The sequence below is a fragment of the Lactuca sativa genome, chromosome 9 (assembly GCF_002870075.4).
Source record: "Lactuca sativa cultivar Salinas chromosome 9, Lsat_Salinas_v11, whole genome shotgun sequence".
NCBI lineage: Eukaryota > Viridiplantae > Streptophyta > Magnoliopsida > Asterales > Asteraceae > Lactuca > Lactuca sativa.
In genome coordinates this window covers 20,191,752-20,203,264 of record NC_056631.2, presented here as the reverse complement: position 1 = coordinate 20,203,264, position 11,513 = coordinate 20,191,752, and the positions used below count along the sequence as shown (strand labels likewise).

Below are 11,513 nucleotides of genomic sequence, written 5' to 3'. Positions count from 1 at the left end.
TCATACATAAATGCACTTTTCATGTGTGCAATTTTTTTTTGCGAATGCACTTCTATATGACCGACTTAATGTCTTAAGTCATTTTTTTTAAATACACACGAAAAAGTTCGCGGAAAAATATGGGTTCATAAAAGATTTTGATCCTATATATATATATATATATATATATATATATATATATATATATATATATATATATATATATATATATATATATATATAGAGAGAGAGAGAGAGAGAGAGAGGTATAAGAGTCATTTTGGATATGTTAGGGATCAAAATCAAAACAAATCCAAAGCACATGGAACGTCTGAATTAAAGAAAAAAGTTAAGGATCAAACACGCAAATTATTCCAAACCATATGGACGAACTCTTAATTACTTAACAATAGCAATGGAATAAACGGTTATATGTAGATGTATATATGATAAAGGTGTTGAGATCCATGTTGAGGATCTCATCAATAATGTAAGGGTGTATTAGACGATAAACAAACCCTTCCATGTTGATGAATTCCCGATGGATCCAGATGAAAAAGAGAAGTCATACTCATCATCTTTTATATAGCTTTAAAGATTCCCTTGATGATGATACTATTACTCAATATAGGTTGAAGGATACGATGATATCGATTCAACCCCCCCCCCCCCCCCCCCCCCTCCCCCTTCTTATTTTTAGAGTTGTCAATAGATTTTTGAGAAGCCATTAATCAAGAGTTTAAGGTTGGGTGGTTTTGGTGTGACATGAGTTTTCTAAGTGAATATATCTTGTTGTAAAACAATCATTTGCTTTAAGTATTTATTGACTTAATGTATATGTTGCTTAAAACCATATTATGACATGGATATCGTTTCGTATTAAGTGTAGCCCTGATAATGTGATCGAAGGTTATACAAACCATTTTCATCACCCATGATCTATCGGGGGGCCTGGTTACTCATGTAACCATGGACCAGTGACTCAGTTTGATGGGATGTTGACATGGTAAATTGAAGTATACATTACATTATTTTATGGCACCTCTAATATAATATTTAATTTATGTTTTTCCTTCATTTGTGTAGATATACATCTCTAACAATATCATATGGGCATATCAGTTTTCGGGTGTTTTGGACTTATGGTCGTAAACATTGGCCATTTCGACATTATTTGGTCGACACTAGCGCATAGTGATTTAGTTCTCTCCAAGTCCAAGTCCGTGTCCATGGAGTGTTAGAGATATTATTTATTGCATTAACGCCTCGTTCCCGAGTTTAACAAAAGAAAAGAAGAGAAATGAAAAGAAAACAAAATATTTTTTTGTGTTCCCGAGTTGGAGGGAAGTGGAAAGAAAATGGATCGTTTTGTTCTTTCTTTCCAAATCCTCCCAAATCAGAAGGAAAGTTAGGAGGGAAAGTGATCCCCTCATTTTCCTCCGCTTCCTTTCATTTCCCTCCTTTAATGAAACTCAGGAACACCAATTTTTTTTATTTTCTTCTCATTTCCACACATTTCCTTTTCTTTCTCTCGTTAAGTTGAACTCGAGAACGGGATATAAGGTAGCGAGCGATCATATCCCCTCGAGAGCTTTAAAATGACATGTGTGCATGCCACCGAGGCATCGCACCAGTGTCACATATATGAGGGAACGTCCCATTTAGACGTATTCCATTTTGTAAGTTATACGTTTGTGATTTTTTTTTTGGACTATGTTTTCTAAACGTATTCAGTCGACACATTTCTATCTGAGGCATATATCACTCTCAATGTCGCATAGAAATGAAGTTAGTTTAGTAACTTGGGTTTTTTATTACGCGTCCATAGTTTTGTGGCTTTTACTTCCTCATTGATCAATTCATCGTTTTTGCATATCTTCTCGTTTATCCAATTCTTCTTATCTTCCATTTTCTGCAAGACCACTATATATGTTAATAATAACCCCCTTACATGTTCACCAAGCTTTTTAATATTTTTTTCATGCAACCAAACATATTAGACATCTTTTCATACCGCCTTCAATCCTTCTCATCGGATTAGGTATGTTTAGCGGGGATTTCGAAGAGGTCTAAAGAAAAGTTTATAGTACTAGTTTTTTGTTAGGTGTGATTGAGAAGAGTTTTTTTATATGTAGTTAAACATATTCATCCACCATCCACACCTATAGAAGGGGTAAAATGGTCCAACATTCTAAAAAATCCAACAACCTAACTTCATATTAACTCATAGCTAGCATACACAAATCATTGACTATTAATAACTCTAAAATAAGAATATTCAATGGGGTGAAAATATTTCATTAATACAAATGATTATCAAATATGATTAGTACATATACAATCTCATATCATCATTTTTTATTTAAATGAAATAGGAGAAACTTATATAAGAATTTTACTTTCTTTCCATCAATGTTTTCGTTCCATTATTTCTTTGGTCAATAAACCATTCTTCATTACACATGGTATTGCCTAGGGTCTCAGCTCATTATTGGAGGTTGAAAGTCGATTAAATCTAGGGGCAATCTTAGACCAACCAAAAGACATTTTGGGAGCCAAAAAAATTAAGCTTTTTAAGTTAAACATAAAAGCAAATGACTCGGTATAGCTCTGGTATGAATAATGTTTTCATTTAACATGTTTATACTACGACAATATGGAGTTACGTAAAAATTCAGGTTTATATATATATATAAAGGTTAGGTGGGACTTTTGGTTAATTCATAGAGAGACTAGTTATGTAGAAATTTGGTGGATCCATAAATATGAGTGTTTAGGTGAATTTCCATGTTTCATACATTATTGTGTAAAGTGGGAGATGGATGATTTATAGATGACATTGTCTCCTTTGAATTATTTTACCTCATTCAAGGTTGTATAAAAATGTGTTATATTTGTAGAACTAACGCTCTTAATATCCTTTTTATGCTTGTAATGAAAGGGTTTTTATTTTTTACTTTTATTAAAATGTTAATACATGTGGTAATGGATATAATAGAAATTTGTCTCAAAATTAAATAAATTTTTTAAGAGCTTCAGTATAATTTCATGATTTTTAATACGTATTTTTGTAACAAGTTATGAGTTTGTGATGAATCTACAAATAAAATATAATCAAATAGTTTAGCAAAAGATACGATTATTACCGGTAAACATTTATACAACGATCGTTGGTAAACTCTAAAACAGAAACCCTAAAAATATATTTAGAAAAATACAAAATTGTGAAACAAAGTAACAAACTATAATAAATCCCACTAACTTTTTCAATTAGGTCTCTCTACTGGTCATTAATAAAATAAACCCTCTCACTAATCTATGTTGATATGATCTAATAATATAGTAAATGGATCATTCATGATCTAACGGCCCAGACAAGATGTGCACCTGATCAAACCATTCTCATTGCACAAAGTACAACTCCTAAAGCCACCTTTATCAGTGTAGCACTTGTGGCTTCCGCTGCACTCGTCGCAGAGGATAAATCTGAAGTCGCCGCAAAACTCGCATACGCCGGGAGTAACCGCCGGCAAACCCTCCACGAACTTCTTTAGCTCGCCGGTCTCGTGCAGCTGCCTCACCTCCTCTGCACCTCCGACATACCTACCGCCGATGAAAACCCTAGGTAGGGTTAGTTTGGTCTTTTCAAACTCGTCCTCACCGCCTTCCGCCATGATGTTCTGTAACTCGTCGAGGAACCGGGAGTCCATCGACAAATCACGCTCGTCAATCGAGACACGGAACCCTCGTAAGATCGATTGAACGGTGCGGCAAGCCTCGAACGTCGGCCGGACCACACGGAGGCTCGTCATGTATACCACCACTCGCTTTTCCGCTCCCGGAATGGAAATCACGCGGTCAGATTTTCTCAATTTTGCCTCCGCCGGAGTAGTATTTAATTCCGGTGGAGATTTCTCCGGATTCGTGATCTGTCTAGTGGAGAAAGCGCGCGCAAATTTAGTTGCGAGGTGAACTCGGTGGAAGATCGAGAGTCTCCTGGCTGTGGCGGTGGCATTAGCGGTGGTTGAGCATTGATCTAGGGTTTTGTTGAAACCATTACTACCATCATCAGCGAACAGCTTCTCAACGTCTTTGAAGGATCGATGAATGAAGTTGAGATTTGAAGACGATCTACGGATTGAACCATCAATGCTATCATTATCACGGCTAAATTTCCGCCGAGATCTCCACATCTCAGGTAAGATCCCAATCGTCAAAAACACAGAAAACCCACAAAAATTTTCCACCCAAAACAAGAGAGATATTGGGGTATTTATGCCGATTCCATCCGAATTGAATGTAGAATGGCAGAAGATGCAACGGTTGTAATGAAGGATCGATCAAGGGTTTTGTAAATTTTTGTAGATATGAAGATGTTGGCAATTGGCAATGTCTTCTCCTCTACAGTATTTTATACGAAGTGAAGTGATGAAATTGGATTTGGGTTTGGGGCCTTCCTTGGGTTAAATGGGGCATGTGTATGTTCGTTTCGATTTGGACACCTTTTTTCTTTTTGCCCCCTTTGTCTTCCCTCATTTATTACAAAATGTATGTGAATTGTGATGAATGATAATGACTTAAAAAATGTGTTTTGTGTGTACCTAAACTTGATTAATAAACGATATTGTAATGTTTGGGATTTTAGATTTCTCAAAATTTAAGGTCGAAGATAGTTTTTTTTTTTCTTTTGTCAAAACAATGCAACAAAAAAAATGATTACTAAAGTAAATATATTATTTGAATATTATTAATTTTACTATGACCTTAAGTGTCAATTTTAATCAACTTGGGTGTAAGAAGTGTACATATCTTGAACCTTTAACCTTTATGTGGTTGGGTTCCATGTTCGGATTGGCATTCACAGTGTTATCTGATTCGAAGTGAGGACTCGATATTTCATACCATATGTGGTTATAAACGGTAAACCCATGAATCTATGAATCTTTGTAATATGTATTCTTGATTCTAGTTATAAATTACATTTTCTTTACTGAAACTGAAACACATAAAATCACTATCAAGAAGGTATAATAGTGATCATTTGTTTCGAACATTCTAAAATAAAGTTCATCAAAATTCGAATTCTACAATTTCAACTTTGAGGCGATTTGCCATTAAAAAACTGAAACAAAGATTAAGATTCTATAACATAGTATAAATAATTTTAATAATACTAAAAGTTTTGCTGGAAATTTTTTTTAATGAATATTGTACTTTTTTGATATATTGTTGATAAGAAGTACTTTTTTGATATATTATTGATAAGAAAACTATAAAGTGGCGATCTAAAAGATAAACTCTAAAAAGGTTAGACATATGGAAATGTTGAACGTTAATATTGACTTTGTTAAAATCACAACATCCCATAACATAATCAACCATAACCCTATAACCCTACGAGGTTTATAAAAGAAAGTCAAACGCCATTAATATATGCTCACAACAATGCAACACTTGTTTCGTTCGATATAAATATGATGCAATAGGCAATAGATTCTCTATTATTAGATATTTTACGGATGGTCTGATTGGATTTCACATCCTTTTTAATTGTCTGTAATGTTCCTTTTCCTTTAAGGGTATTTGTTTGGCAGAATGTTTTTTTGAAAGAATGAAATTTGTTAAAACAATTGGAATCTTAATGTATTTTTCTTAAAACCGTAGAGTTAGCTTATGTTAGTGGTTCGAGTCATGTAGTAACATCCAAGCAGGTAGTATGTCTTTCCTGAATTTTCACCTATGGAGAGTTACCCCATTACCCATTTCTTCGCTTCACCTATGGAAAAGCCTCCAAGAAGTCTCTAACATGAAACCTCCCAAAGGAAAACCACCCAGGCAACCCTCGTGGCCAACTGATCTAGATCAGTTGGTTGGAATCTGAATGTACTAGAAGCTGAAATGCGTTTGGAGGACAATGATTGAAATATGTTTTCTTCAGTTTCTGTGGTTTGCTCTTCAAAACCGTCGTCTTCTTGTTTAGATTGTTCTTCATTATTTGCATTTTCTTCCATTTAGGCAAAGTCATTGGCTTTATTTCCTTGAGCTTTATCATTTCCAAAAAATGATACATAAATCCTCATAATTAGGAAATATCTTATTTCTCCATTTTCTTCCCCTTTATAAACCTATTGTGTATCATAAAACATTAGCACATAAAAAAATATAATAGAACCGGTTAAAAAGTCATAAAATATATAAAACTTTTAATATTATACCAGTAAATAAGAATTCTAAATAGTTGGGGGTGTTTAGCTTAGCTTTTAAAAGCTCAAAAGAACTTTTCCAAAAAGTTAAAAAGGTCAAGATTTCCTGACTTTTCATAAAAGTTGATTTTTCTTGTATTAAAACTTCAAAAGTTATTAGTTTGTCAAACATCTTTTTGTTTTTTTTCTTTTACAAAAATGACTTTTGGCTGTGAAAAGCTAAGCCAAACACCCCCTTGGTTCGGTTGTTACAGAATGAGTGAAGTTATCATAACCAAAACCACTTGTGTTCGTACCATTCACCACATCATAAACGACTTGTCAATCTTTTTTTATAGTTTTGATCCTTGACTCAATGTGGGGTTTACCCAAAATGCCAAAGTTAGGATTTTTTTTCCTTCAATGCGTTTTCTAGATGTTGTAAATATATAGATTTAAAACCCTTATCGGCTTTAAATCCTCCCATGTTCACCATATTTACCAATGCTTCCACAAGCTTGGCATCTTCAGTAATAGTCTAGTTGCAATAGTTTCTGTTTTTTTTTCATCACACCTATTGTTATAAACATAAAAAATAGATGAAAAAATGTGTGCAATACAAAAATACCCAACCATATATATAACAAATATAACCAGTAAAAAAATAAAACTTTATTATTGAAAATAACAAAGGTAGCACAAATTCATTCATAGTAAATCATAAACATAACAAAAATATGATTAATGTGTAGTAATCCAAGAATCAAACATAGTTTGCGCTAAGTTGTTTCTAAATGTAGTCCACTCATTTGATACACCAACATAAGTAATATTATCATCATTTCCACCACCGACATCTTCAATTCCCTCATCTAGTTCAAAGTGGTTCTCAAATGGATCAACCGTCATTTCCTTCCTTATATAATTATGAAGAAGACAACATACCAATATAATCTTATTTTTTAGGTTAATAGGATAATATGAGTTGTCTCTTAAAATTCCCCATCTCGCCTTCAAAATACTAAAACATCTTTCTATAACATTTCTAGCAGATGAATGTCTCATGTTGAATAATTCTTTAGGTATAGTTGCTTGGTGTCCAGCACGTCAATCATTCAAATAATATCTTCGACCTCTACATTGTGACATCCCCAAAATCACGACCAGAAAAGACCGATTTCATTTATGCTTTTTAAAATAATTTCAGAGTAAATCCTTTTGATTTAAAAGAGTTGCGGAATTTGTTCCCAAAACAAAATATGATAAAATAATATTTATCAAAGCATTTCATCAAGAGATGCATTTTCATTATATAATCAAAACTCGGGATGTCATGTTCCGAAGTAACTCGACGAGTCTGGTATATACTCGACGAGTCGTTTGGTTTCATGTCGAAGGGGCTGCTGATTTGATGCTAATTAGAGTACCACTTGACTATATATTCTTTCCATATTTATTCCTGAAGATCTTACACGGTTATCCACGTATTTGGAGTGACCCACACGAGACGAGACGCCCAAGGCATGGTTACTATGTCTAAAGTCAATTGAAGTTGGAGCTAGAATGAAAGTGATCAACCTATCCACTGCTATCCCAGGGGAGTTTGTTCCAATTCCCTCTTTAATTTCTTTTTATGTTTTTATTATGCATAATATGCAATGAGGGCATTGCATAAAATAAGTGTGGGGTAGGGGGTTGGTTACATAATAGAAGATTTAGAGTCTTAATTTAGGTTAATTTTAAAATTTTGCATACCAAAAAAATTACTTAGGATTTAATTAGGAAATTTTGGTAAAAGTAATTAGGACTCCATGTTAGAGTTGTTTTGATAATTGCATGATAACCCAAATGTTTAGTTGAGCCTATATACGTTCTAGTGCATTTGTGGCTTCCTTATTCCAGTGAAATCATGAGACAAAAACACAATCTTGCTCGGCCCGATGGATGCAATATGTTTAGCAGCCTAAACTTGAAATGTATCCAGGAAAATTGTTATCGTTAACCAATAAAGGTTGAGATTGAGCGCCCTTGCTTAAGCATGTAGGTTTTGAGTGAAAAAAAAAGTGAGGAATACATGTAAAAAAAAAGAATTACAAAAGAAATTGTATGAATTTTGGAGCAATTAAAGTGAAGATCAAAAGATCAAAATTCCAAGAAATCCAAAAAAGTTGAAGATACCCGAAAATCAAACAATAAAGGTGGTGAATTCAAAGAGATCAAAGCAAATATCGAAGAAGAGATGAATTCAAAAGAGCTCCATAGTGGTATCAAAAGTGTAATTCTAGATTATGTATGCTCGGGTTGCTCAATTAAAAATACCTTGAGGGTAAAGAGGTTTTCTGCGGATGGATTCGGAGGGTTGCATAAAATGAGCATAGTTCGGGGTGAGTGGGCAAGTGTTTATGAGGATTGTGAGTATTTGGAGTATGGGAGGTTTATAGGAAAAATTTTAGACACAAATGCATGCGTTGCGGTCTTGGCATAATGGTTGGGTTAGATTGGAGTTGTTATATATGATTCTAATATGTTTAAAATTCAGTTTTGCTTGGGGGCAAGCAAAAGACAAGTGTGGGGTATTTTGATATGTGCATAATTAGTTCATATTAAGTATACATTTTTTATTCATTTATTGGTATAATTATCGCATATTATGGACAAAAGGTACTTAAAAATGTTAAATTATGTTTTTCAGTCCTAAGATGAAGCTTGGAAGCGAAAGGAAGCGGGAGAAACAGTTAGAAGATCGAGAATGAAATAAAGAAGGAAAACACTAAAAAAGGCACCTACTCGGCGAGTCATATCGTCTACTCGGCGAGTCCAATCGAAGGATCGAGAAGATAATGACTCGGGATCCCAGAGAGTTATCACAATACGGGGAATGCGAGAGGGACTCGACGAGTCACCAGTTGACTCGACGAGTCGATTCGTATATTTAAAGATAATTCCACAGATCGATTGAGGGGAGTTCTGGGACGATTCAGAAGTGTTTTGCTACGATTGAGAAGCCTGAAAAACCCTAGAAGACGACGAAGGAAGCTAGAATTCAATTCCGGAGAGTAATTAAGGCAAAATTTCATCATTCCATTTATTCTTTTGTTTATTCATCATGATTAAGCAACTTGACTTTGTTTGTTTGCTGTTATTTACTTTAATTATGAGCTAAACCTTTAGACTTCTGTTTGGGATACAAAGTTGACAATATGGTTTGATTGATTGGTAGGATTAATTCCAAGTTGGTGAATTTTTGTTATTTTAGCTTGCTAAAGAACCTTGTGTGTGAATAATAATTAATTTTCTGTTAATAGGAAGATAATTGATTAGCATGAACATCTATTGATTATTGCCCTCATATGATATATTGTGACCACATAGTTATATGTCTAGGATTAATGAATATGAAACTAGAATTAATAAGAAAATTGAGTAAATTCATGTGCAAGCTTGTAAGATGACTATCAAACAAGAGGTTAACTAAAAAGAATAAATTAGTTAACTATTGCAAGTCTAACTTAACCCGAATAATTAATCTAGTAAATATAATTAAATTAGACAATTGGCCACTGTTTGAGTTAGTTTATTTGCTAAGGATTAGGGTAGTGAACACAAATCTAATCACTTGAATCGGTAACCAACGAAAGAATTAATCCATTGCACTATTACCTTGAAAATCAACCATAGAGTTAACCAAGTTGAACTAAACAGAAGTTCATTTCCAATTATTGAATCTAGTTAAATCGTTATTTTCTAGCTTTAAATTAGTAATAATTAGTAAGTTTCTAGTCTTGTAAAACTAGAGAACAACCCCTGCTTCTTAATTAACTTAGATTAAATTAGTTTTTAGTTTAATTTGTCGTTCCCTGTGTTCGATACCCTGCTTACTTAGGTATACCACAATTGATAGGTTCACTGCCTTTTGTGTGTTATTTGATAATTAAAAGTAGGTTTAAAACTGTTTTTGCCTTGCACTCGCCGAGTGCACTCGTGTCGACTCGGCAAGTACATTGCTGTTTTAGTGTTTATTTTTTATTCCGTTTTTGTTCCTTTTACGCGTTTCGTTTCTTTTGTTTCGTTTTTTTTCAGTTGTTTCATGACCCGAGGATCGGACACACCTCTAGTACCACTTTTGGAAGACCCGGAATCCGCACTAAAGAGAAGCAAAGGAAAAGCCGTAGGAGAAACCACAACTTCAAAGAACTCACCACTCAAGAACTTAAAATCCGTTTTCAGCAAGAAGAAAAGCAGCAAATCAGGAGCATCCAGTGCCTCGTTAACAATTGAAGAACCAATTCACAAAGATATCGAGTACGAGACCGAGGAAGAAGAAGAGCGTATTTCCGAGCACGAAACCGATTCCGAAGAAGAGTTAGCTACCACTATGGCTAACATCGATGAAGTCCCCATGGGGGAGTGGAAGAAAAGGATGCGCGATGACACCGGGCCGGGACTTGTACAACCCGCAATTCCCGCAACTGCCATTTTCGAACTAAAAGGCCATATTCTCGCCCAACTCAAAGAGATTCCTTTCTACGGGAAGGATCATGAAGACGCTTACAAGCACTTGGACGAAGTGAATGATGTGGCCGATTACTTCAACGTGCCTAATGTTCCACGCGAGACCCAGCTTCTTCGAATGCTTCCTGTCACATTTAAAGGCGCTGCAAAAGATTGGTTAAAATCACTTCCTCCCGGATCGGTCACCACATGGGCCAAGATGAAAGTAGAATTCATAGACCATTTCTGCCCGCCCTCCAAGATAGCCAAGCTAAAGAAAGCCATTGCCAACTTCGAGCAACAACCCGGCGAATCTCTTTATGAAGCTTGGGAAAGATACAAGAGCCTACTTAGAAATTGCCCACACCATGACCTTAATAGCCAACAAGAGGTCTCCATTTTTTATGATGGAGTCAATGTCACCACAAGGCAATTGCTTGATTCTCAAGGCCCGCTTACAAAGAAGGCGCCCCCGGTAATTAAAGAATTAATTGAAGAATTCTCTAAGCACTCTAGAGAATACCACAATCCGAGAAACGAAGTAAGTCGAGGGGTAGTAAACGCGGCAAGTGATAGCATGGCGGCGGTGATAGCAAAGCTTGATAGTCTAGATCGAAGAATGACAAAAATGGATCAAGCAATCCATGCTATTAGGGTAGGATGCGAAAATTGTGGAGGATCCCATCTCGCAAGGGATTGTTATTTGGATGAGAATGGAAATAAGAAAGCTCAAGTCTTCTATTCAAGTGGTGATTGGTATGATAAAAATTGGCGAAAACCTAAGAAGGATTGGCTACCATACGAGGAGTATAAGAAGGCAAAAGAGGAGAAATACAAGCAGAAGGAGAGGGGACTATACCA

The 11,513-nt window shown here is 35.0% G+C and overlaps 1 protein-coding gene and 1 non-coding gene across 2 annotated transcripts; both read right to left on the bottom strand.

The window, feature by feature from the left end:
* Nucleotides 1-1,688: 1,688 nt before the first annotated feature.
* Nucleotides 1,689-4,484, bottom strand: LOC111876483 (uncharacterized protein At5g39865). Its single transcript, XM_023873003.3, has 2 exons — nucleotides 3,367-4,484; nucleotides 1,689-1,891 (listed from the first exon to the last, which is right to left on the bottom strand). Exons 1-2 carry the CDS (start codon nucleotides 4,170-4,172, stop codon nucleotides 1,864-1,866), a joined length of 834 nt encoding a protein of 277 aa, XP_023728771.1. The 5' UTR covers nucleotides 4,173-4,484; the 3' UTR covers nucleotides 1,689-1,863.
* A 6,436-nt stretch (nucleotides 4,485-10,920) lies between these two features.
* LOC128129407 (small nucleolar RNA R71) lies at nucleotides 10,921-11,027 on the bottom strand. The gene has a single exon (XR_008227316.1). It is a non-coding gene; the product is annotated as a small nucleolar RNA R71 (small nucleolar RNA).
* Between the last annotated feature and the right edge of the window lie 486 nt (nucleotides 11,028-11,513).

What these genes read in the sequence shown, in the direction of transcription:
- LOC111876483 (XM_023873003.3), bottom strand. Translation starts at nt 4,172, where the DNA reads ATGTGGAGATCTCGGCGGAAATTTAGCCGTGATAATGATAGCATTGAT. An exon ending in AATGAGAATGGTTTGATCAG is followed by an intron (nt 1,892 to 3,366) that starts GTGCACATCTTG and finishes GTGGTCTTGCAG; the next exon opens with AAAATGGAAGATAAGAAGAA.